Source organism: Aotus nancymaae, unplaced genomic scaffold, assembly GCF_030222135.1.
Source record: "Aotus nancymaae isolate 86718 unplaced genomic scaffold, 86718_ANA_hifiasm-v0.15.2.pri h1tg000039l, whole genome shotgun sequence".
In the NCBI taxonomy this organism is placed as follows: Eukaryota; Metazoa; Chordata; class Mammalia; order Primates; family Aotidae; genus Aotus; species Aotus nancymaae.
The window spans coordinates 1,780,904-1,807,659 of record NW_026988453.1 but is presented as its reverse complement, the minus strand read 5'-3'; the positions used below and the strand labels follow the sequence as shown (position 1 = coordinate 1,807,659).

General features: G+C 36.6%; 1 protein-coding gene across 5 annotated transcripts in view; it reads right to left on the bottom strand.

Annotated features, from left to right (window-relative positions):
* PTPRC (protein tyrosine phosphatase receptor type C) overlaps positions 1-12,308 on the bottom strand; it is a 120,527-nt gene extending 108,219 nt beyond the window's left edge. For 2 of the 5 annotated variants that reach the window (XM_021677163.2, XM_021677164.2), the window contains exons 1-2: positions 12,195-12,307; positions 11,991-12,106 (exon numbers count right to left, since the gene is read on the bottom strand). In XM_021677163.2, coding sequence (XP_021532838.2) covers positions 11,991-12,063 — 73 coding nt within the window. In that variant the 5' untranslated portion in view covers positions 12,064-12,106; positions 12,195-12,307. 5 annotated transcript variants of the gene reach the window in all.
* Between the last annotated feature and the right edge of the window lie 14,448 nt (positions 12,309-26,756).

Genomic DNA, 26,756 nt, shown 5'->3' with positions numbered 1-26,756 from the left:
ATTAGTCTCTCAATATGTTCTGCAGTTTTTATTAAAACAAATTACGTTAAGTTGTACCTCTTTCTTTGTGTAATAGTTAAGCTAGCAAGAAATACACTGGGTAAAGACATTTCATTCTTCCAAATATTATTATAAGTTCCTTAACAATTACTTGTGTAATAATATTAAAGCTAAGAGAGATATTTGCCAATAGCATGTTCACTATCAACCTTTCAAGAGGAGACATAAGTTCAGAGTTTTATATGGAATTTACTGAATTCTCACTGTATGCCAATCCCTTTTTCAGCATTCAAAGCAAAGTATAGTTCTCCTTTTTTTTTGCTGGCTACCTCTTCTCACTATCTTTTTCTAGCTCCTCTTTGTGTCCCTTCCAAATAGGAAGTTTCCCAAGGCTCAGAAACCGGCCATCTGCTCCTCTCTCCATGTTTATTTACACTGTCACATGCAGCCCTTTAGCTTTAAGTTACATCTGAATGCAATGACTCCTATATTTATATCACCAGTGAAGACCTACTGAATGAGCCTCAGCCTCTTATCGCCAATGAGATTTATTGATATCTCTACTGTACAATGAAAATCAGACTTCAATAACAGGCCAAACAGAACTCTGGACTGCTGACCCCCTAATTTGACTCTTTCCCATTCCAGTGCTCACGGAAAAAAAAAAAAAAGTCATTCTCTAAAATGTCTTTGTACTTTCCATGCAGCCACTTCTCTTAATTCCATGTCAAACTTTCCTTTCTTTCCTCCTGCGCTGCCAAGACTCAGTCCAAATCACCATCCCCTTTCTCCATTCTCATTCAGTCTCCTCATAACTGGTTCCAGGCTTTGCCTTAGTTCCAATCTAGTCTCCTCATGGCAGTCAAAGTGATCTCTTCAACACAGAAAGAAGATTAGGTTATTCTGTAGTTAAGAATTTAAAATGGCTCCTTCCCATTACACTTCAGGTAAAATTCAATTTCTTTCCATTTCCATTGAGGCCCTGTGGGACCTGCCTTCTGCTTATCTTTCTAGCTTCACCACAACCTGCTCGGTTCTTACTCATCATACTACAGGTGCCTGACCTTTCTGTGCCTTGAACCCAACAATTTGTTTTTTTGTTTTTTGTTTTTTGTTTTTTTTGCCATGGAATCTTTTCTCCTGCCAGCCCCCCTCACATGGATCCCCATATTTTTGACAGCCAACAATTAGCTCAATGACTCTTCTTCATAAAGGTCTTCCTTGATCACTCTGTCAAGGTGCATTCACCCCTGAATATGGCTCTGGCCCGTCTCTGCCATATGATGCTACTTAATTTTCTTCACAGCATTTATCTATAACTGAAGTTATTTCAATTTGTTGTTTTCTTGTTATCTCTCACTACTAGGAAGTAAGTTTTATAAAAATAGATAAACTTTCTGCTTTGTTTACCACTGTATCAGAACTTAGAACAGTTGAACAGTTTTTAGCTTAGCAGGGGATCATCTCATTTAATACCTCTTGCTATTATTTCCATTCTCCAGATGAGGAAACTGAGGCTTTGGAAGTAATTTTCCCTGACTTTTGATGATTGGAAGTCTCAGAATGGAATTACGGCAAGATTTCAAAGACTGACTTCTTTAAGTACTTTAAAAGTAGAGACTGTCTGAATCCAATATTTGCACTAACATTTCTTCAAGTTACTTTTATCAGCTCGCTGACCTTTTCCTTTTTCTTTGACTTATCTATGTCCTTCATATCACTACCTCCTTTCAGTCAAAACTCTCAACTGATGTCTTATTCTTCATTTATGTTTTCTTAGCCATTATATATTTTTATCATACCTAAAGCATCAATAAGTAAATTCAGAAAATAAAAACAGGTCATTGAAAAGTAGAAATGCATAGAGTTTAGTAAGCATAAGTTAACATTTTATAAACCAGACTATCTGGAAATATAAGTCTAAGAAGTCGAACTAGAATATTCGGCCTAAATTATCTGATTGGAAGTCCACATTTATCATATTAATCAAGCAATAACCTTTTTTTTTTCTTTCTCCAAAGTTTAGCCAATTTGTCTCTGGAATACAAAAGTGTAGGATGGGTTTACCTGGTTCATTTAATATGCTTCTTGGATGACTATGAAAAGATTATCTAGTGTCTACACTTCCTGGAATAAGATGAGAACCTTATGTGTTTTCCATGATCAAAGTGTTTAACAAAGGTCAAGTTACTTCCCTTGCACTTCAAAAACTAAACAAAAAAAATCTAGATACTTTAGTGAATTATTTAATGGTTTTCACTTTATGTAATATCAAAAATGAGTTGGGCGGGGGAAAATCCATTCTTTCCATTGAATCACTCACCTCAAGACAGACTCAGTCCTACCCTCTGTTACCTCCTTTTCAGGATGATTGTAACACATCACTTTTTGCATTATTTGTGTTGCATCAGCATTCATTGTGAAGCCAAATTAATCAAAGACGTCTTTTTGCTTTTTATAAAAGTCATACAATCATATGTGAATTTGATCTTGCTAAAGATATAGAAGCAGCTAGGTGCACAATGGTTCATGAAAGTAGCTAAATCAGGTGATTGAACTTACATGCATATGTTATATGAACAACCTCTGAGAAACCACCAGCTACCTATCAGTCTTGCTGTGTTTGCCCATCATCATGCAGTCACGTCTTAAATTCCTGGTTATTAAGCTGAGCACTAAGAAGATTGGTTAACTCACTGGAAAAAGAATAGACCTAGAATCAGATTGACCCAGATTAAGCCCCCACCCCACCCCTACGACTCTCATTTGCTATTAGCTGGTGATCTTGGAAAATTACTGAAAGACTACCGAAAAAAAAAAAAAAAAGAGCTAAGAGTTTGTTTGTGTACTATGTATTTCTCTATGTTTTAACTTTTCTCTCCAAACAAACATTTCATTTTCAGAATAAATCACAAAACAAACAAAATAGGACTATTGTCTAGTACCTCTTCACATCTACCAACTTTATTTATTGAATATCTCACAATAATCTACACAACTCAGTGACAGCACCTGAACTTCTATAACTTAAAAGTCTGCAGGGAATATCTGGTTTTAACAGGCACCTGGAGGTAGTCTTGTAAGAATATAATTTTTACTTAATATATTTTATGTAGATCTTAAAATAATGATTTTTAAATTTGGAATTTATAAAACATTGGTAATGCCAATAATCTGTAGCAAGGTATATTATCACTTTGAAGAGGAAGCTTTGGGGTGCTGATGAAGATTTTGAAAAATTTAAGACCATCCCCAAGAGGCCACTGATACTAAGAGAATACAGGCTTCATGGAATATGGTATCCTCAGCCCACAGTACATGGAAAATACTCACAAAATAGTTGTTTATCAAATGAACTAATAAGTTAATAAATAACTGAATACATCTAGTTGTCCTAGTCAAATGAAATACTCAGAAAGTTTCACATCTGGAGAACCGGAAATCTGAAATTCTTATTTGTCTATTTATTCATTTCTATATTTTTCAAATTGTCTAGAATAACCATGGTTTACTTAGAAAAAATAGAATATGAAATTTAGAGGAAGAAAAACAAAATGTTAGCAAGAACTCTAAAGAATTTCTTTTTCCTTCTATTTCTTGACATTTTCCAAATTTTCTGTTATGTAGAAAATTTTACCATAAATAACTCCCATAAACAACAATAAAAGAAAGGAATTAAAACTGTTTTTAAGAATCATTAAGTGTCTTCTACATACAGAGTTGGGTGAAGCTGACAGACCATCCATTTATTCAGCAAACAATTACCGTGAACCTGCAGGCACTGGCAAATAAGCAGAGACCCAGTGACAGCCTACATGACCTCACCAGTTACTGCAAGAGAGCCCAGTAAAGAGAACTCCAAGAGGGTTATTCAGAGGATCATCACAACAGAAGAACACTTGTGCAGCTGTGAAAGGGGCTGAAGAACAAGGGTTATACAGGTGGGAGTGGGGCTGTCCAGGGGACATAATCTTGATCTTTGGAGTAAATTTTGAAGAGAATTTATAATTTGCCCCATTGAAAAAAGATGTGGAGAGAAAGCAAAACAGCATGGCCAACAGTTGGAAGACAAAACAAGGTCACATTTTTAGAAAAATGCAAGTGACAAAAAGGGTATAAGTTATATGTCACAAAGTGGTTACAGATAAAGCTAGATAAATCTGAAGAGATTCAATTACATCTGTGTGTGCAATGCTAATTGCTTTTATTTTTCCTAAATGCACAAAGACCAAAGTAGGATGATTTGACACATTCCCCATACACCATTTTACACTGAGAAGATTTTAAACTTATCACATTGATTCTTCTATTTACTTTTTGCTCCAATAATGAATAAGAAGTTGGCACTAAGTGAGAAAGCTAATAAGAGGAATACCAAACGAATGGGAATTAAAACATAATAATTCTAGACTGTCTGTCTTAAAAGTGTTTCTAAAGTTTCCATTGGCAAGCTAAATAATAATAAAGTATCTTAAAATTTTAAAATGAATGTAGCTGAAATAGTTGTCAGTCTCCACATTAATGTCACTGATAGGAATTTCAACACAACATACAATTGAAAATGGTTAATAAAAGTTTGACAAAAATGAAAAATCATATAAATTATATTTTTTGTAGCATTGAAACATAAAACCAATTAAAAAAAAAAAAACTAAACTAGCAGTAGCCAAACTAAACACAGAAAATGCTTCTGACTAAAGAGAAAAATTTAAATAGTTTTGGAAAATTTAGATCTGTATTGTTTGAAAAGAAGAATTACATTTAGAAAAATAATAACCACAAAGAAAAATTCCCAGAAGCATAAGCTATAATCAGCAGAATTTGACATGGGTAAAATGGATTCATTACTCTAATGGATTCATTAATCTAATAGTTAGTGTAAAAATTAAATGAAAATGATGCTGCTAAACATTAGTTAGGTAAAACTATAATTAAAATGGAAAAACTGGCAAGGAGTTAACTAAGGAATATATATATGTTACTCAGGAATATATATATTACTCAGGGAATTAAATTGGCCTAATGGAGTTTTTTTCCTCCAAAATTTATCTTCAAGGAAAACTTATAAATGTTGGTATATTCTAATTAAATATTTATTTTCATAAAAGTTGAGCCAAGACATCCTTGATATCAGATCATGGGATCAGTATATTTTCTACCCCATAGACGCCATTAAAGGAAGGATGGACAAAGGTGAGCTCTGCCTTTTACAGAGATTTCCTGGTAATAGTAGGTATGGACACAGTAGAGATTGAAGGCAGGTAAGACTTCAGGCTATTTTTACAATAAGAAATCCCTGGCAAAGTAGAAGGCCATGGATTTACAAACTATTTAGACTGTAGACTCTGGAGAAGCCTGAAAAATCCCTGAAATAAAGCACGGGAAGTTAAAAGAATTCAAAGGCCTATAAGGGTTTATTCTTCTACCTCCTAACCTGAAGCTATCCCTTTATTCACAGTGTCTCAAAAGAAGAGATAGCATTGGAATCACGTTTAATACTAAAGAGCTATATACTCTGACTTCATGGACTCACATAAAAAAAATTTGCAATTTCTCAGAGTATCTCATAGTTTCAAAGAATTTTCACAAATACTATCACTTTGAATGCTTACAACACTTTATAAGTGAGGAAACTGGGTATCAAGGATAAAAATTGATTTACCTCAAAATCATGTGATTCATAGAGTTAGATTTTCAAAATATTTATCACTACAAATGCCATGATGTTTCCCAGCTTGGGGTGGTTTCTATCTCATTTTCTATTATGCTTATATTTTATATTTTCTATTTGTATTATGCTTATATTTATATTTTCTATTATGCTTAATACTTATAATCAATGAATTATTATATTTTTCATCAAGTAAATGTGTTTAAAATACAGTGGCCACACTGTATTGACATAACATAGTCATTTTGACGTTGTCTCTTGGCATCATTGTTATTTATATACGTTTCTCTAAACTATATTCTTGAATGTAGGACAAATTTTATTTTAATTTAAAATGCTGAGAATGCCATCTTGTCTATCAGTGATTTCTGTCAAGTTCGCTATACCAGCTGTTCATATACTAAGACATACGAGTGTGTTACCTCAGTTACCCTCAGCTCTTGCCTGCTACTCCAGCATTAGTAAATCCCTGTTTTGGAGGGTGGATGGTTTTCTTGCAGTTACTCAAGCTTTGATGAAAGCATTTTCTTAAATATATGAATGATGATCATTTATACTTCAGTACCATTGCATTGTAATTACGGTTTTTTAATAAATGCCCTGTATAGGAGAAATTGAAGTTTCAGTAGGTGCCATTTTCCATTTAGACACTTGACTCATTTTTAGAGGAAATAAATGTTGAGTCTTTAAATACTGTGGAGTTAAGCACCATAGAATATGTTTGTTTAAGCTTGGGTCTCTAATAAAGACTCTAGTAAAAATCGATAATTTGTTGATTGTCTTTTAAGAAATGAATCAACAGAAAGAACTATGAATTGATATAGAAAAGGCTTGTTTACTTCACTAATATTGACTTTGTGTGTATTTATTGTTGTCCTGGATGAAAGAATAAGAAAGCTTTTGTTTCTTGATTTGTTCTTACTTTTGTTGTGATTCCTGAACACACAATTCTCTGCTTAATTCCTAGACTCTTTTGACAGACTGATATTGAAGTAGCACACTGATATACAGACAGAAATGGAGATTAAATATTGTAGGTAATAATTAGATATTTTCTAATCTTAAGTATTGGTTAGAGCCACGTACAGGAAATCCAGTGATTACTACAATTTTTATTCTTGTACATTTGGGTATTATATAGAAATACACATCATATCACATTGCTAAAGTCTTGCCATGTTTTATTTTTTGTGTGTGTCATATCCTAAAGAGTGCCATCTTCATGTATACAAAAGTCATAGCACTAATCCTTCAGTAATAGGCCACTGCTATGGGGCTGGGTGTCTAGTACTTACAAAGATATTTAGACTAGACTGAAATTAATTTTAAACTAAAGATATGTTAAATTTCCATTCTGATTGTTTCCCACATAAATAACTACATCAACCTATAAGATGTCTAGAAAAAAATCGAAGGTCAGCATTGATGAAAAATGTCTCGCTCTGCACCAAGCTGACATATACACACATGGTCTGAAGATGAAACCTTGTCTTTGTGAACGCTGTGCATGTACCAAGAGAATGACTCAATCTCAGCACAAATCTCTGCTTCTTACCTACTCAGATTGACATTCATCACCACGCTGTCTGAAAAGAAATTATTCCCGGCTCTCTACAAACTTTTGGTGTGCACATAACGCAACACCTAGGGTCCACCACATTCCATGCGTCCTTGCAAGCAATCCCTGAACACTAGTATCAGTGCTCAAACCAGCAATTGCCAGGACTGGACCTGATCTGCTCATGTTATCACTCTGCCAGATTTGCATTTCTCTCCCCATTCCTTACTTTTCCTCCTACGGGTATGTGTATCTGAAGAAGAAAACTCACCCTCCAAATTACGTTACCTAGAATGTCCAAAGAGAAGGTCAAAGAAAATTTAGGAAGGACATTCTCAAACTATGAACTTTCAGGAAGTCAGGAGGATCTTTCCAGACAAGAGATGAGATGAGGAGAGTAAAGAAGGGAGCAGAGAACAAAACAGAACAAAAAGGCAAAGCCTATAAATCCAGATCCCATCTAGATCCCAAATCAGTTTATTTATCTGGACAAAGTAGTCCTGCTACCTCATCCTCCCACTTTGCCTCTGGTTAATTTTTTTTTAACCTCATATTCTCCCTCTTTCTAACTTCTCTCTTTGAAAATTTTCCTGTCCTTTATCACTATAATCTGTAGTTTTATTTTTTTAATCCATGATTAATTTAGTGCCTTGAAAAAGCAGGTACAGGAACTATGTGTTTACGCCTTTTGTGTGTCCTATACCTAATTTCACAAAGGTTACAATGTCAGTAAATCCACTGATTCGCATGTCACCAGCATCATCATCACCAGTCATCATCGCAACAACAGCAAATTAAAGTGACTTGGAAAATGCCAAGAAAAGGTGATAAAAAATACACAATTTCAGTGGAAATATTTTGTGGCAAAAGTGACAAAAGAGAACATCATAGAAGAGGTAGGATTTGCCCAGAGCCTTAAATGCCTTGAGAACGTATAGAGGAACTGGGTGTTAAAACTACCTCCTGTTTGTTTTATTTTAATTAATCATAGAAGAAAAAGAAAGAAAGAAAAAGCTCCCTTCCCAGCTCCAGGCCTAGCTCCCAGATCATTAGTGGAATCAGTTGCTCTAGCAAAAAGATCAGAATGTATACCAAAGGCAATGAGAACACATCAGTACCCCTTCACCTTTTATTTTATTTTTTAAGGTGTCAAGAGAGTGCGTATAAAAAAGAATGAGAGTTCAGACTGATTAAAAAACTATTACAATGTTACAGGTAGGAAGGAAATAATAAAACCATGAATTAAGATGATGGCAATGGAGATGTCAAAGCAAGAAGCTATTAGAAATTATTACAAGGCAAAATTTCAGGACTTGGGGAGCATGTCAATGTCTGGATTTAGGAAAGGAAGTAAGTTCCATGTTAATGAGGGATGAGTCTGGAAATGGAGAATCAGAGTGATCAACACACAGTAGCCAAAGGTATGTAACTACGTGGAGAAAAAAGAACAACACAGGGGCCGGGCGCGGTGGCTCACACCTGCAATCCCAGCACTTTGGGAGGCCAAGGCGGGCAGATCATGAGGCCAAGAGATCGAGACCATCCTGGCCAACACGGTGAAGCCTCGTCTCTACTAAAAATACAAAAATTAGCTGGGTGTGGTGGTGCGCACCTGTAGTCCCAGCTACTCGGGAGGCTGAGGCAGGAGAATTGCTTGAACCCAGGAGGCAGAGGTTGTGGTGAGCCGAGATCGCGTCACTGCACTCCAGCCTGGCGACAGAGCGAGACTCCGTCCCCCTCTCCCCCGCCCCCCCAAAAAAAGAACAACACAGGCCAAGGTCTAAAGTCCATGGAACGCCAAGTAGACAAACATGGAGAACCAGTAGATAGGTAGGTAGGCAGGTAGCTAGGTAGGTAGATAGATAGACTAGTATATATAACCCACAAATATATAATTAGTTTATGTGTGTGTATCTATATAAAGAAATATATGTGCATGTATATGAATAATGTAGAAACATCTATATTTCTATGCTGGTTAATAGGCACTGATGAGAGGATATCAAATAGCCCAGAACAAAGGAAGAACTAAATTCAAGCTAACTACTCTGCCCCTATACTTAGTTATGCAGAGCAAAAGAGAAAAGGATAATATAGGCCCTAACCCCACCTAGTCTTCCCTGTAACAAAGTGCATTTCAAATTCTAGCTATAAGGGTCACAGGCAAGTTTTTAGTAGGAAACTGTTTTTTTCAACAAGTAATTCTACTCACATTCCCAAATCTCTAAATTATGGAGTATTTAGAACTTAATAGGATTGCTTACCAAATTCAATTACTTTTCATTGAATGTCTGTGATGTACAAGGCACAATCCATGTTTATAACATGAGATAGACATTTTTAATGCAGATGGAAAAATGAAGAATTATGTCCAGGAAATGAGTCTTAACCGTTATGAATCATAACAAAACTCATCACATACCTCACATAGCATAACTCATATACTCTTAACTGCCATACTATGGTGTGGTAGATCCCCCTGGCATTACAACTTTATTAACACCAGAGAACACTCTCCCTTATCTGCATTCTCAAAACCACCAGTGTCCCCCAAAATTATTTAGAAATTTTGAACAAAGTTTGGTTTCCCGTTGCCATGGCAAAGAGGCACAGAGCAACAGGATTAGGAAGTCTTGTGTAAAACTAAAGCCTGCCTACTTGTTGCCCTGGCAAAGCTTGACTTTGGCCTCGTCCATGCGTCCACTGTAGAGTTTAAATAAAATATTTGAATTGCGCATAGTTACCACCGATGGCTCTCTACATTCGGCCGTATTTCTGTATGCCTTTAGAGCATACAATATACATTTTGTTGCCTAAAAATTTATTATTTCCTGTAGGTACTAAACTAATTTTAACACATTAAAATGAAACATAGTAGCCAACTCATTTGTTGCTAATAAAAATATATATATAATTAAAAGCATTAAGAACTTTCCAAATAATACATTAAATCACAAAATGTTTCTTGGAACTTAAAAGGATTATAAACAATATTTGCAGATACAAATTATTATATCTGTGTATATTGTCTACAAATTAGCATATATCTCAGCGATTCTACCAATGTCTTTCAGAAAAATATTTGCTCTCAATATTTATGTGAGCAACTGAAGATAAACTTGATTTTTCAAAATAAATCTATGTATATCTATTTATTTGTTATAGTATAAATTATTCAGCAAAGTTGATATAAGTTTCTAGATTCCATTATATTATTATTTCAATTACAAATTCAAAGATGTGTCTTATGGTTAAAAAAAAAACCTTTAATAGATTGGGTTGAATTTTTGTGGTCTTTGCTCTGCTTCAGTATTTCTTCATGCTCATTTAAATGTCTCAGTATTTCTTTATGCTCATTTAAAATGTTTTAGTATTTCTTTATGCTCATTTAAAAATGCTTTTCAACATTTCCTGAATGGGAATTTTAAATGAAAATAGGTTCTGATTTGTGATAAAATACATATATCACTTATTGAAATTATTCTTTATAATTAAATTTTTATTATAATAACCTTTATAGGGACGGTAACTTGATAAGAATTTTCTGTACTAAGACAAAATGCTGCTCCTGTATAGATTTTTTAAAAATGTATCTTTGCAATAAAGATCAAAACAGCCACAACAACAACAAAATTATCTTACGTTGTTTTGCTTTCCATTGTCTTAGGTTACTCCATATATAAACCAACAATTTAACATGCTCAAGATGTAGGTACCTCCCTGACTTTCAGAGGAAAGGAGAACGATAAAAGTCCGAAAAAGATTTCAAAGTGAAGTTTAATAAGCAGCGTGCTTTAAAATACTTTTTATACTTTTGGAATTTCTACACAAATTTTATTTTCAATGTCCTTTTAGACACTACATCATAAAGAGAAATATTAATTATTACTTAAATTCTATAATCTGTTGAAATGTACTCATGATCCAATTGACACTGCGCAAGAACTATCCATTGAATAGACCATAAATGTGCAAAGATTTCAAACTTTATTGGACACTGGAGGTCCAGCTAGTTACATTTTCCTATGGGATACAGCATTTGCATGACTCTTAAGTGTTTAAATATTTCTGTCTCATCAAGGCTGTCATATTTACCCACCACCCAGGAAGGGCGGTGGCTCCACAGGAATTTCTAAAGCAAAAATGTATTAGTAAGAAACTAAAAACTTGATTTAAAATACATTCCGTGATATAAACATGCAGAAAGTTAATATTTTACTAAATATCTCCATATATTTTTGAACTATCATATACCCAAGTATTCAACAAAATATGTCAATTAAACTCAAAATTTGAGGAAGCAAATCCAGGTCTGAAAAGAGAGAGTGACTTACATATAACCAAAGCCGTCTTAGGACTTTTTAAAAGACCGATTTTTGTTAAAAGAATAAAAACGCACTTATTTTATCATTAAAAAATTCTCAGGCTTTTATAAATGTGTGTTCTTGTCACACGCATTTATAAAATGTTAAGTAACAATGTTGCTTTTGTAAAATCTTTGAACAGTTGTAAATAAAGATACAGGTAGACAATGTGTTCCTTTTAAAATTGTATTTTTTGTCCCCAAACATTGGAATCTTTTTAAACAGAAACAATGTACTCTGTCACACAAGCTGTGTCTTTCTGAGACCTCAGTCTTGACGGTTTGCAGCAGACTTCTCACTTCCAGTTACCAACACATTTAAATTATGTTTATGTCTATTTCAAACATTCCTCCAAAAGAGAAAAAATAATTAAAAAAAATAACATCCTTGTACTTACCTGCCACAAATACTTCTGTGTCCAGAAAGGCAAAGCCAAATGCCAACAGTTTAAGCCACAAATACATGGTCATATCTGGAAGTCAGCCGTATCCCTAAGAAATGGCATGCGTCCTTCTGAAAGGCAAAATAATGGTTATCTCTGTAGAAGTTTTTCAATGTAAAAACGAATCAAAAATGTAAAAGTAAATAAATAAATGCATACTCTCCACTGTTGTCTTATCAGACAGGGAACAATTTCCTCCTCTGTTACCCTAAGAACAAACCACTTGCTAACTGCATGAACTGCTATGTGATGATGTCAGATTCGGTTTTACTAACTTCTCCAAAAATACTGTAAGGGTCCTCTTTGCAGGAAGTCAAAAAAGTTGTTCTAAGTCAGTCGAATGGCATTGCACTTCCTTAATTCAAGCAATTACAAGAAGTTAGAAAGCCTTTTAAAGGATTTTCCCATTAAGGGTGATGTTTTAAAGTATCCAAATAATACTCCTTAACAGTATCCATTATCATTTAAAAAAAAAATTAAATCCCCAGAAAATAATCAATAATTTTCTTATTCAAGAGATGAGAAGCAGATTCAGCATGAGTATGACAAAATAGGGGTTGGCAAGATGCTACCTGACTTAGTAGAAAATACCAATATTTGGGCCGGGCGCGGTGGCTCACGCCTGTAATCCCAGCACTTTGGGAGGCTGAGGCGGGTGGATCACGAGGTCAAGAGATTGAGACCATCCTGGTCAACATGGTGAAACCCCGTCTCTACTAAAAATACAAAAAATTAGCTGGGCATGGTGGCACGTGCCTGTAATCCCAGCTACTCGGGAGGCTGAGGCAGGAGAATTGCCTGAACCCAGGAGGCAGAGGTTGCGGTGAGCCGAGATCTCGCCATTGCACTCCAGCCTAGGTAACAAGAGCAAAACTCCATCTCAAAAAAAAAAAAAAGAAAATATCAATATTTGACTTACTAAGATGGTCAAGTGAATCAAAAAACTACCAATCTGGTTATTTTTGGCAACCCTGTATCATTCACCATTAGGGCATTGAAAACTCAGCAATATGACAGTTTTAGCAGCAAAACCCATTCCTTATGTAAAAGCACTTTCAGACAGCTTAACAGTTTTGCCCCAAATCTTTCACAGATATCCTTGTGAAGCTAGGAGTGGAATCAAAATGTCATTTCTACTATAATTACAGCAAACTCTGCTTCCAAAACCCAATGCTTCTGTGACTTAGGATGTTCTTGATGTTACTGATGAGGGAAAGGACAGTGAAAAACAAGAGATGTCTTTAACAAAAGTTAACCTGTTTGCTTCTCCTTTTTGATAAAGAAGACAGCAAATTAATACACTATGCTCTTCACAATTCTGATGTTCCTAGTTAAGTCCATCTATTAGGAAAATGCTTACTGGCAAAAAAAATATAAATCCAACAATACAATGAAATGAATTGGTGTTATTATTACATTATTTATATGCCTTTAAAAATAAAAGTACACCCACGTGCAACTCATTTATTTGAACTATAGATAATGCTTGGGGAGCTTTTAGACAGACAGAGCCGTTTTGTAACTCTGCAAGCTCTAGTTAAGAAGCATTATTGAAGGGTTCTTGTATTTAAGTAAATAAATCTTTTTGATATTTACAATCTTAATTGTTTAACTCTTACATTGGCTGCTAGGAACTGAAGAGCCAAATTTCTATCACACTTGGTGCAAATGGAAGTAATCCCACAGCTTAAACTCTAGGTAGTTACATTTCAATAAGACTGTAGTTATGTATATTATTTTACTATAATTATTATCATTATATTTAACTTACAAAGTGCTTACTATGTGCAGGAACTATGTTTTCACTTTACATACATTGTATAATTTGTACAATACCCTTGAGCTAGATAATGTTATTATTCCCCATTTTTTCTGTGATGTTCAGAGAGGTTAGCTGATTTGTCTAAGATCTTGCATCCAGGATGTAGACAAGTTAAATGTGGAACCCAAGTCTCCAAGTTTCATCTTACTTTCCTTACTTGCTTTACTATTGCCCTTCATTTTTCTCAGACCATTTCCCAATCTTCTTGTACTACGTAAGTTTACAATACTCTAAAAGCCAGACCTTTGACTCGGTGAAGATAATATTCCCTTTTTGCAAATGTACTTTTAAATAGGATAGCTATGTAAGTAAGCACTAATTTTCATATAGGTAGGCCTAATAAAACGTCAGTGTCAGAGCTCATGGATTTGAATACTCAGCTCCTCAGCCTATGTCTTAAAATACATCTGCAACAGAAAACTCTTTGGGGATTAGCTCTAAATATCTTTAAGCAAATACTTGTGTTCTGTTAGCTTGCTGTTATGGCAGAATATTTGGCACAATTAGCGGCCAGGAGAAAAGTGTATATGACGTTTTTAAAGGAAGAAAATATATAAAATATTACTCCATAACAATGTAAGTTTAGCAGTCTTAAGCATTTTAAAAGGGCGTTGTGGCTTTGAAAAAATAGTAAGAAGTTTGGAGATTCAATTCTATTTCAGACAGGTGAGAAGACAGATTAGCAACAAATGAGTTGCATCATATGTGTTAATCCAACATATATATAATGTTTTAACATATTTAATGTGCTAAAATTGAGTTTAGTGTCTACAGGAAATATCAGAATTTTCTGTAGCAAAATCTGCATTGTATATTATAAAGGTGAAAATACATTGAGCTTGAAATATAGAGAAATCAGCAGATAAATGTATATACAATTCCAATGTCCCAGAATGGAGACAACGGCAAACCAGAGATCTGATAGCCCTGAGGTCCAGGCCATCAGGCGGGTAGGCGAGGGAAGGCCCTAGCAGCTTGTTAGGAGACAGAGCCCAGTTGCCCTTGATAGTATACTACACCAAGCCGGACATCCAGGCAGGACTCTGGGTAGCAGCTGGTCTTCCCACAGAATATCTAGGGAAATTTCTGCTCTATCAGATACAGGCCTGGCATCCAAGCCTTCTGCTTGCATCAGCAGAAAACTCTCAAAGAAAACAGAAGGAGTATTTATGACGTACTGATGTGATCCACTCTCATTGATTCCCAGAGGGAGGGTGGGCTGGCTGCTGATAAATCGGTATTTTGCAAAGAACAACTGAGTGTAGGAAATGGCCAGGAAGTAACACCAGATTTCACACGTAGTAAACATAGTGGCACTTGTTGAGTAGCTGAAAACAGTACGTATCCGAAGTCATCTCAAACCTTAATGAAGAAAATTTCAAAACAGTCATAGCTGATCAAACTTAGAACAGATTTTTGAAAGCTTAAAAACAAGATTTTACTTAAATCAATCAAGTCATTTTCCAGATTTTTGAGGTGACGTATGACAGAAACAGATGACAAGTTAACTACAGAGGCAGACAGTACTCAGTCATTCATTCATTCACTCATTCATTCATTCATTCACTCACTCATTCATTCAACAGATATAAAGCAAGCTCCTAATGTAAGACAGTCATTTTACCTGACAGGAGGAAAAATGGTGAGCAAAAACAGACATGCCCTTTTCCCTATCTGCATTTTAGTGGAAGACACAACAATTAATTATCCAATCATTATGACACTTTTAGCACAAAGGAAATACTTCACACTCTGATTTAAGCATATAATAGGATATTTGGTCTATTCAGGAGGTTGGGAAGTTTGCCTGGAATACAAATCAATGGAGCTAGACATGAAGAAAATAATAGAAGTTAAGTGAGTGTGAGGAGAAGGAAAGTATTCTAGGCAGAAATAATAAATTTAAAGGAGGAGAGTGTGTTCAAGGAACAGAAAGAGATACGTGTGGCTGATGTAGAAAGAAGCAGAGCCTGGAAAATGAAGAGGCTTCAGAGGGAGGTGATGGCCAAACCCTGCCAGGCCTTGCAGATTCCGAGAGATATAAATTTACCCTAAGAGGTCTGAGGAAGTAATGAAGCATTATAAACATAGTTCTTGAATTTTCTTTTTTTTAAATTATTTATTTATTTATTTATCTTCTGTAGAAAGTGGTTTATTTAGAGAGAGAGAGAGAGAGAGAAACAGGAGAAGGAGCGAGAAAGAAACAGCTGACTCTCACACTGAGTGAGAGAATCCAGAAAGATGGAATCCAGGAGAGGAAAGCAGCTTCCACACTGAGTGGAAGGGAATAGAGAGAGACGGAGTTTAGGAGGGGAAGACAGGCTTCCACGAGCGAGTGTGGAAGGGGACTCCAGAGGGGAGATCCAGGAGAGAGAAAGGCGGCTTCCACGAAGGGGGTGTTTGTGGAAGGGGACCCAAATATGGAGTCCTGTTCTTGCATTTTCTTACCAATCATCCCCATGTTGCCAGATTTTATACCACCATTTGTTTCTCTATGCTCATATTATGTGACTTCTTAGTAGCATTAAGCACAGTTAATCCTTCCTTCTCCAACTATTACGTTTTGTCAGCTTCCAAAACATCATTACCTACAAATTTAATTTTCCTTAACCCTTATTGGCTTTTCCTCAACAGTTGCCATATTGGATCCTCTTCCTCTGTCTGACTTTTTTTTAAGGAAAAGCAGTGTCTTGCTCTGTCACCCAGGCTGGAGTGCAGTGGTGGGATCAGGGCTCACTGCAGCTTTTACCTCCAGTGCTCAAGCAATCCTCTCACCTCAGCCTCCTGAGTAGCTGGGACTACAGGTTCACACCACCATGCCCACCTCATTTTTTTGTAAAGATGGGATTTTGCCATGTTGCCTAAGCTGGTCTTGAGCTCCTGGACTCAAACAATCCACCTGCCTCGGCCTCCCAAAGTGATGGGATTACAGATGTGTGGGCCACCTTGCCTGATCCCTGCCTAATTTTTAAGTACTACTAAAATATATTACAAGCTCAATCCTATACCCATGTCTCTTTCTGAGTGAGCTCCTTCATGGGATGGATGCACAAATTTATATTTCTAGTCAGATCTATTATATATTTGAGATTTCTAGATACACATTTTGCTACCACAATCTTAACTAGTCCACCAGATTGCCTCTTAGCCAACTCAACAGAACATAGAAGACTTGACCCATCCTTTCTTTGAAACTGTCCCAATTCTCAATCTTATTTATATCTGGAAATGCACCAGTATACACAGAGTAACAGAAGCCTAATTTTCATTTTTTATTTCTCCTCTTCTGTTACAACTACTAAATTTGTTAACAAATCCCATTCATTCTCTTTCCACCATCTATCTTGTGTTCTGTTTCCAACTGTACCACTTAGAATCAAACCATCATCACTTCTCAGGCTTTTAACTAAAGCTTCCATCTTATCTTCTTTCAGTATTTCCTCCAAAGAGAAATCAAATCAATTTCTGTCTATACAAATCAAGTCGGGATAAGTCCTTACTTAAAATCTATCAGTACTTTACTTATTCACATTTTTAATAAAATCCAACCTCTGTATTATTTCTCAACCCATTTAATACACTTCCACCTTGCTCATACTATGCTCCGGCCACACTGATTTTTTTTGTTCCTAGAAATGTCATGTTCTTTCCTATTTCAGGGCTTCAGCTCTTCATTCTTCCCAACATGCTCTTCTGGTTTCACCCCCACCAACCACTCTGTATAACTTCCTTCTGGTAACAGCCTAAGTGTCACTTCCTCAATGAAGTTTCCCTGACCATCCCACATTAAAAAACAAAACAAAACAAAACAAAAAAAAAAGCCTCTCTGAGTTACTTTCTATCTCAGAACCTTGTTTCTTTTCTCCAAATTCTGGAATATATTTGTATATTCATATCCAGCTCCCCCATAAGAATGTAAGCCTGTACTGTATATCAGGGGTCTCCAACTCCTGGGCTGTGGACTGGTACCCATCTGTGGCCCATTAGGAACCAGGCCACACAGCTGGAGGTGAGCTTCAGGCCAGCGAGCATTACCGCGTGAGCTCCACCTCCTGTCAGATCAGCGGTGGCATTAGATTCTCATAGGAGTGTGAACCCTATTGTGAACTGCACATGTGAGGCAACATGCTGCCCGCTCCTTATGAGAATCTAACTAATGCCTGATGATCTGAGGTGGAGCAATTTCATCTGAAAACTATCCCCTGACCCCAGTCCTTGAAAAAATTGTCTTCCATGAAACCAGTCCCTGGTACCAAAAGGATTGAGGACCACTGTTACAGATAATAGATCATGAGGCCTAAGCAGTACTTAATGTTATGGTCGCCATATGTGATATATGTTAAATGAATGAATGGAAGAATGAATGATAAGATTTACACATGAAGCTGTGGAGTGGTCAACATATTGGGGATTGGCAAGAGTAAGAATTGGCAGAATGGTGGAGAAGCTTGTGCTGTTGAACAGGCAAAGAATGATGACAGTAAAAATGTTTACCAGTTAAATAAATTACCAAACTACTTAACTCGAGCAATTACAAAATTGTATACACATCCTTATCAATGAATAAAATATTATAGGGGCACAAAGGAGAGAATACTTCTACATTTTTAAGATTTGACCTAGAAATACATTTTTTGTATTCTGTCATTTTGTCTTTTGAAAATTTAGGCATTGAGGGCTTGACGCAGGGGCTCACACCTGTAATCCCAGCACTTTCGGAGGCAGAGATGGGCAGATCACTTGAGGTTGGGAGTTCAAGACCAGCTTGGCCAACATGGTGAAACCCCATCTCTACTAAAAATACAAAAATTAGCCAGGTGTAGTGGTGCGTGACCATAATCCCAACTACTCAGGAGGCTGAGGCATGAGAATCACTTGGACCCAGGAGGGTGGAGGTTGCAGTGAGCCAAGACCACGCTACTGCATTCCAGCCTGGGCAACAGATTTAGACTCTCTCTTGGAAAAAAAAGAAAGGAGGAAGGAAGGAAAGAAAGAAGGGAGGGAAGGAGGGAGGGAGGGAAGGAGGGAAAGAAAGAAAATTTAGGCATTGAGGAAAGAAATATGTTGTACTGTCTATGTGTAAAGTTCAAGTACAGATGAAGACAAGTCTTACCAATGACAAATTGCCCACAGTAGGAGGGAGTGCTGCTTTGAAAATTTTTCTCTTTGAGCACTAGAACCCTAACTTTCCTGGTTATCTTAGCTATACCCAGTGCATATATACCTGTGTATCAATGATCAGTGCCAATATTGCAATTCTTTAATATGATGTTTTAAGAAAATATTTCTCCTAGTGGCCAAGAAACTTGGTTAAATCCTAGTTCTAGCAACGATCTTATCTCTCTAATATGGAGATAATAATACTTTTAAGTGATGCCATGAGAACACTTAAAACTATTATTAGCTCCATGAAAACAAAGTATATTGATCAAGCAAACATTCAATAAATGGTATAAAGAGACTTGGTTATAATTAAACACACATCAACATATCATACATCCCCTAGTCCTCTTTCTAAAGCCAACAGAAGAAGAATAGAAAGGGAGAAGCCCCCTAGGACCTGACCAGGAAACATTTTTGAGTTTTGAAAATTTAGGCATTTGTATTTTCAAAATACAAAATTCTGCCATTTTGTGTAAAATGCAAATAGAGACAAAGATAAGTAGAGAAGAAATATGTGTTGCCTTCTGCAAACGTCACAGGCAAAGTCTTGATGGGTGCTAAAGATAAAGAGGAGGTGAAAGAGTTAAACTAGATATGAAACTCAAGTGTTCAACTGGCCTGAAATGAACTTCATTTTTTGTTTGTTTGTTTTTTGTTTACTCAAAAGTTACTTGGAAGTTATGGGACCCATCATGTGTATTGTTAAAAGATGGAAAGAGGAAATTCAGTATTCTTAGTTTTATTAACTTAAAGGTGCTGTTGATTTCAAGATGCATCCTGACTTCAGCAATACTAAAATGTTTTGTTGTTGTTGTTGTCGTTGTTGTTTTTTTTGATGGAGTTTCGCTCTTGTTACCCAGGCTAGAGTGCAATGGCGCGATCTTGGCTCACCGCAACCTCTGCCTCCTGGGTTCAGGCAATTCTCCTGCCTCAGCCTCCCGAGTAGCTGGGACTACAGGCGTGCCCCACCATGCCCAGCTATTTTTTGTATTTTTAGTAGAGGCGGGATTTCACCACCTTGACCAGGATGGTCTCGATCTCTTGACCTCGTGATCCACCCGCCTCGGCCTCTCAAAGTGCTGGGATTACAGGCGTGAGCCACCGCACCCGGCCTAAAATGTTTTTTAAATGTGCATCTTAAAATCAATGAAATACAGAAGCAAGCATAACTGACCACTGGCAAGATAACATATGATGTTTAATATTTATACTGATTAAATCCAGACTGCTTAATAAACCAGTCATAAATACAAAGAACTATAAAGCATAGGTAATGAACTCTGAAACCAGTTTCCAAATCCATCTTAATGAGAAAGTTTTGTAATTTTCCGCAAATGAAGAGAGTATTCCACCCTGGAGTGGCCTTCTGTGGAGTTCATATTTATCTTGTTCCATGAGGTCTAAGCTGAGATGTGTGTGTTTTACTTCAGGCCCCACATTAAATATTACAAGCCATGTGTAACATTTGTTGATTCCTTTGATGGCTGCAGGTTGCTGAAACCTCTCTCTCTGCATCTTTCTGCACTGGCTTTTGGCAACGACTTTCCTGTCTGGGCCCTGCCATTTGCATACATACAGCATGGAGCAAGTATAGCAGAGGGTTTAAAATAGCTTCCAAATCCTATGAGGATAGATAATGTTGAAAAATATAACAGTGTAAAATAGAAGACATAAATCCATCCATGGTCTATTATATATGCTTAATTATAACCTAGTGTGTTTAAACCATTTATCAAATGCTTGCTTAACTAATTTAGCTTTCACGACAATGCTAAGATAATATTATTGCCTTTTCGACATAACAGAAAATAAAAACAAAACATCATGCACATTTTGCCGTGTCTCTGCTGTCAATGATGCTTTTCTCACACTATGTCTACCCAGCTGGTGTTCTGCTCACCTGCAGAATTTGTTTACCTTCACGTGCAGTTTTTTATCACTTGTCATACAACTCACATGCTCTTTGTCATCATTGGATGTAAAGCAGTATTTGGTAGTGGTTTCTTCTTTGATAGCTCTGATTACTTGAAAATATAATGGTTTGTGTTATTTTTTCACACAAACACACACACACACAAAAAAAATTCTAGAAGTCCATCTCTGAATCATACAGTGGTTTGAATACCGTGTGGAACAGCAACATAACATCAATAAATACTCAGTGGACAGTGTTATAAATGTTGCAAAGGATGTACTTTCAAATTCAAATTTCTGCATTCATCTTGTAATTCATTCCAATAAAAAAACAAAAGCTTCTTTTAAAAAGCTAACAGCAAATCTCAAAATTCAAAGAACATAGATGTGCTGATGTTTCAACTCTGTAACAGAGTCACAAAGTAAACAGTGGCAGATTACTTATGGACTGAACCCTACTAATCTAAAGTAAATAAAACCGGCTGTGCGTGGTGGCTCATGCCTGTAATCCTAGCACTTTGTGAGGCTAAGGCAGGTGGATTGCCTGAGCTCAGGAGTTCAAGACCAGCCTGGGCAACATGGTGAAACCCCGTCTCTACTAAAACTACAAAACATTAGCCAGCCATGGTGACGCATGCCTGTAATCACAACTACCGGGGAGGCTGAGGCACGAGAATCGCTGGAACCAGGGAGGCGCAGGTTGCAGTGAGTCGAGATCGACCGTGTCACTTCACTCTAACCTGGGAAACAGAAGGAGACTCTGTCTCAAAAAAAAAAAAAAAAAAAGACTGAACTAAATTAAACAAGAACCGAACACACGTAAGAATGTATAATTTTGATATAGTGTGTTCTTAGAACTTCAGTGTTCTAGGAACCCCGCCGGGCGCAGTGGCTCACACCTGTAATCCTAGCACTTTGCAAGTCTCAACAATCACACTCTTGACATCTCATAGTCATTATACACTGCTTTAGCCAAGGACTAAAACACATTAAAAAGATTCATTTTCTTTGTCTAAAACTTTGTCTAAAGTTTTTAGCATACGAGTTCTGATTATGCTGGCTTTAGTTTGATACAATCTTCAGTCTGTCTCTGGGTTGACCAAGTGTAATGTAACAAGCAGGTTTTCTTACCCGTTTTATTCTTAAAAGCAGCAGCCAGTTAGGCTGCGTTAGGTAGGTTCTCGCAGCTTAATTACAACATTTTTCAACACTGTAGATCATTTTGAAACTTATTTTCTCCGATCGATCACTAATACCTCTTCATGTTACTTCCTAAATTTATCTTAAATTTATGAATTTCTTCCTGTCTACACCATCACTATCTTAGCCCAAGTTACTAACATCTCAAATAAACAACTGAAACCTCTTAACAGTTTGCCTGTATTTACTCATATTATTTCTCACTGGCCAATCCAGTCTCCATCCTTCATCCAAAGAAGTCTTTTCTGAATGGAATCCTATAGTGTGTACCATATCCCCACTTCACTGAATTTAGGATTAAAAGAAAAATGCCTAAGAGGACCTCAAATGTCCAACTTTCACCATCTTCCCAGGCTCCTCATCCCAGTCACACAGGTGTTGGCTTAGACCCTCCTTTTTACCATAGTCTTAGGAAGGTAAGAGATTTTCTGTCTAGGGTCCTCTTTACCTTAAAGACTCTGCCCCCACCACCCATAATCATTCATCTAGCAATATTCTTCCAGTCCTTCAGATACGAGCTCAGCTGTTCCTGCCTCCAAGAAGTCTTTCTTGTACGTCTCTGATTAGGCCAAATACCCTACCATGGGCCTCCCAGTATTTTTTTTTCCATCTTCTTTATGGCACTTGTCAGATTATTTGGGGGATTAACTGATTAACTTTTGATTAATTTTTGTTGCTCTCAGAAAATGATACATTCCATGAAGACTAATACTTTGGCCCACGGCAGAAGTGTGCTACAATTAGTTGTTAAGTTGAATGAATAACCACAGCATATTTGCTGATGCTTTGGGGCTACCTAAGACTCTTAGGGCTTTTTCACAACTCTGACACAGAGAACAGATTTTCTGGGAAGAGAGTTAGAATTAATTTGAGTTGAAGAAAATAAAGGAGTGTGATAATTTCTGGACACCTGAATGGAGGTTACAAAATCTTATCTGCTAACCTGTTCAGTAAAGCACCTTTATTCTTCCTACTTACAAATTCATTTTTTACCCTGCATACAGGAAGAAATAAAATGTGCATGTAAAACCAAAATTATCTCCCAAAGAAATAGTTAGATTTTAATGGAAGATCTTATTTCTCTAAGCACTGTTAATGAGGGTGAATGCTATCTGCTGGAAGAATTAGATCCTCAAATTTATAACGACTTAAACATAGCAGAAGCTTATTTCCTCCTTCACAAAACAGTTCAAAGTGGTGTTCCAAAGTGGGCAGCTGATCTTCTCCATATATCGAATCAATGGACAGTTCTTTTCATTCTGATACTCTGTAACCGCTTGGCTTTTCCGTTATCTGCATTTAGCGGCAGAAGAAGAAGGAATGTTGCATAAAGCACACACAGTTCTTAAAGGCCTAGGACTGGACGTGACAGACACATCAACTGGCCACCCATTCTACTGGCAATAACTACTCACATTGTCCAGACCCAGAAACCAGGGGATGAGGTGATGGGAAAATATATTCTCCATTTGGGCATTCGCTGGCCAGTCACAACTCTAAACTGTGGAAGGGGAAGCATAAATATGAGTTTTTGGGGACAGGTAGCATTTTTGCCAAAAATAACTTGAGTTTGAATAAGAAAATGTTGTCCAAGAGAAGTTGATAACAAACAAAAAAAGTGCTGAAACATTCTACTATCTGTAGAGTGCAGTGGGAATAAAAGGAATAAAAATAAGTAATACTTTATCTATGTTTTCAAAAAGTTCAGTCCAGGGAGGAAAATGACAGAAGCACAACTAACTGTAATATAGTATCGTATGTGATAGACGTATAAACAAGTATGTGTGACTGCACGTGTATGTACGTTCAAAGTTTTGATAAAATATAAAGCTGTTTGCGTCTTCAGGATTTGCTTAGGTCTTCAGGATTTGCTTAGATCTTCAACATTTCCCTGGTTTTCTCTTAGATGAATCCCAAGCATTGGGTTTTGTTAGTGCCAAAGGAATATTACTCTTAAGATGTGACTTGTTTTATAGATGTACAGCATTTGCGATACTTTATTACCTTGTACTGTTGAGTTATTCAATATATAAGGTAGTAATTTTTCATGTTACAAAAAATCCTGTAAACTAAACAATATAACAAAGACATCACAGAAGTGAACTGAAGTGAAAATAGAAAACTATCATGTGCTTGCACACGTCTATAGGACTCACTTACCATTTAAAGTACCGAAAGAGGAGTTTGTTCTAATTATTTATGTTTTTCTCAGAAACTTCTACTGGTAGGAGTATAGTGCTCACTGCATTTCAGGCACTGTCCTGAGCATTCATGTGAATTTTCTCTCTTAATCACAGCACCAGGATGATGTAGGTACTACTAGCGTCATCATTTTTGCAGATGAGTGAACAGGTCCAAATTCATAAAGAAACTTCCCATAGCTTATTTATACTATAATAGACAGAACTTAAATATAAACCCAAGTCCCAAGTTCAATAATATGATCCCTAAATGCTCTACATTAAGGAAATTTCACTTACAAATAGACACAATAGACACAAATAGATCAAATTCTATGTGACTCAAATGGCAATCGAAATGACACAGAATCAAATAACATTCCTAATCAAACATACTTCCTATCTCTATGAATAAACAGTGTAAACACATGCAATATAAAAGCAAATATTTTTAGGGGGTTTATATCTAATCTCTTCCATCTAACTTCTAACAATTACCATTTGGGGCCATCTTCTTTCTCCACATTTTCTATTAAGATTTTATTGATTCCCACCAATTGAAATACCATGGATTTCCAGGGATTCAGATATCCATCCATATTTTCTACCCTTAGACCCAAATTCACCTATATGCCCTTATTTTCTATTACCTAAAATGACAAGGCACTTCGGTGTTTCAAGGAAGGACAACCACATCTAAACCTGAACTCGGTTCCCCCACTTTCCACACCTGCTTTCCTGCCCCAGCCCACTCCCCTACCTTGATAAGGATGCAGCTACTCGAGTCAGACACCTTGATGTCATCTCGGATCCTTCTTTATCCCCATTCCCCATGCTCATTTCAAGCATCCAAGCCCAATCCAGAAGCAAGTTCTCTAAAATGCTTGTCAATTTCACCTTCTCCTTCCCATGTCTAATACTACCATGTCCAGACAGCACCGCTTCTCTTCTGGAGACTGGTGCCGCCTCCTAACCTGTCTCTCTGCTTCCACTCTCGCGCTCCTCTAAGCCATTCCCACACGGCAGCAAAAGAGTTTCTTAAAATGTAAATAAGTCCATGCTATTTCCTTGCATAAAAGCTGTTCAAAGGTTTTATTTGCAATTTAAATAAAATTCAAACTCCTTACCAGAGCCCATAAATTCCTGTGAGTTCTAGCCTTTACCTGGTTCTCACACCGGATCCTGTGTGACTTTTCCACGTTTGTCTTGATCCCACTACACATGCTGTTACGTGAGTAGTTACCTTTCCCTACTTCTTCTCATCACTGGAACCTTCTCAGTTTGGCATCACTGCTTCACTCTCACCTTCTCAGCAGCACTTTCCTTGATCATCCTTTCTAAAGAGCATCCCCAAATTGTTCTCTACCTCATTTCAACTCCTTCATCATTTCTTTCATAACATTGTTCAATAATTGTGATATTTTTATCTTTCAATTTATTTACTAACCTTTTTTTTATCTTCCCACTTGACCGCAAACTCCATAAGAGCAAGGGCTTTTCTTGTCTTGCCCATCAAATCACTTGGGCTAGGAACAGTGCCTTTTTTTTTTTAATCAAAGTGCCCAGTAAATATCTGTTAGCAAAGAAGAGAGTGATGGTATAAATGAATAAGTAGATAAATAAAAGATCTGGATTTATTTTTTCTTGTAAGAGGGATCTCTCACATGAATGATTTTCTTAGATAGAGAAACAGTAAAAATTTAACTCCTGGCACTAAGTTTTGAGACCCTTATACAAATAATTTACCTTTTCTTGGCATGATATCCTCAAATATAAGATAGCAGATATTATTTTACAAAATTAGAAGGTGAATTAAATGACATATCAAGCATCTAGCACAGTGTATTTTTTATTTAATTTTATTTTACTTTAGGTTCTGGGGTACATGTGCAGGTCACGCACGGTTGTTGCATAGGTTCATAACCAGGTGATTTGCTGCCTCTCTTCCCCCTTTGACTATATCCAGCATTTCTCCCCATGTTATCCCTCCCCACCCCCTGCTGTCCCTCCCCTACCCACCCCCAGCTGCCCCCAGTGTGTGGTGCTCCTCACCCTGAGTCCACGTGTTCTCATGTTGTCATTGTTCAACACCCGCCTATGAGTGAGAACATGTGGTGTTTGGTTTATGTTCTTGCTAGCACAGTGTTTTATATGTAGAAGGAGCTCAGGAAATCTTAGCTCTTTGGGGAACATGGGCTGTGATCTAGATTGATGCAAGAAGCAAGGGGACCTTATTTCTGTTGTTGGTCTTTCCACTTAACTTTTCTCTGACCACTTAACCACTCTTTGTTTCCCTATTTAAGGAAAATTCTCTACCTCTTCCTACCTAAAAAATTCTCTCTCACATTAGCTTCCTCACCTAATGATTGGACAATCTATCATTGCCTTAACTAGAAAAATTTAACATCATTTCTTTTTGAACTTTAACAATAGCTAAAAAGG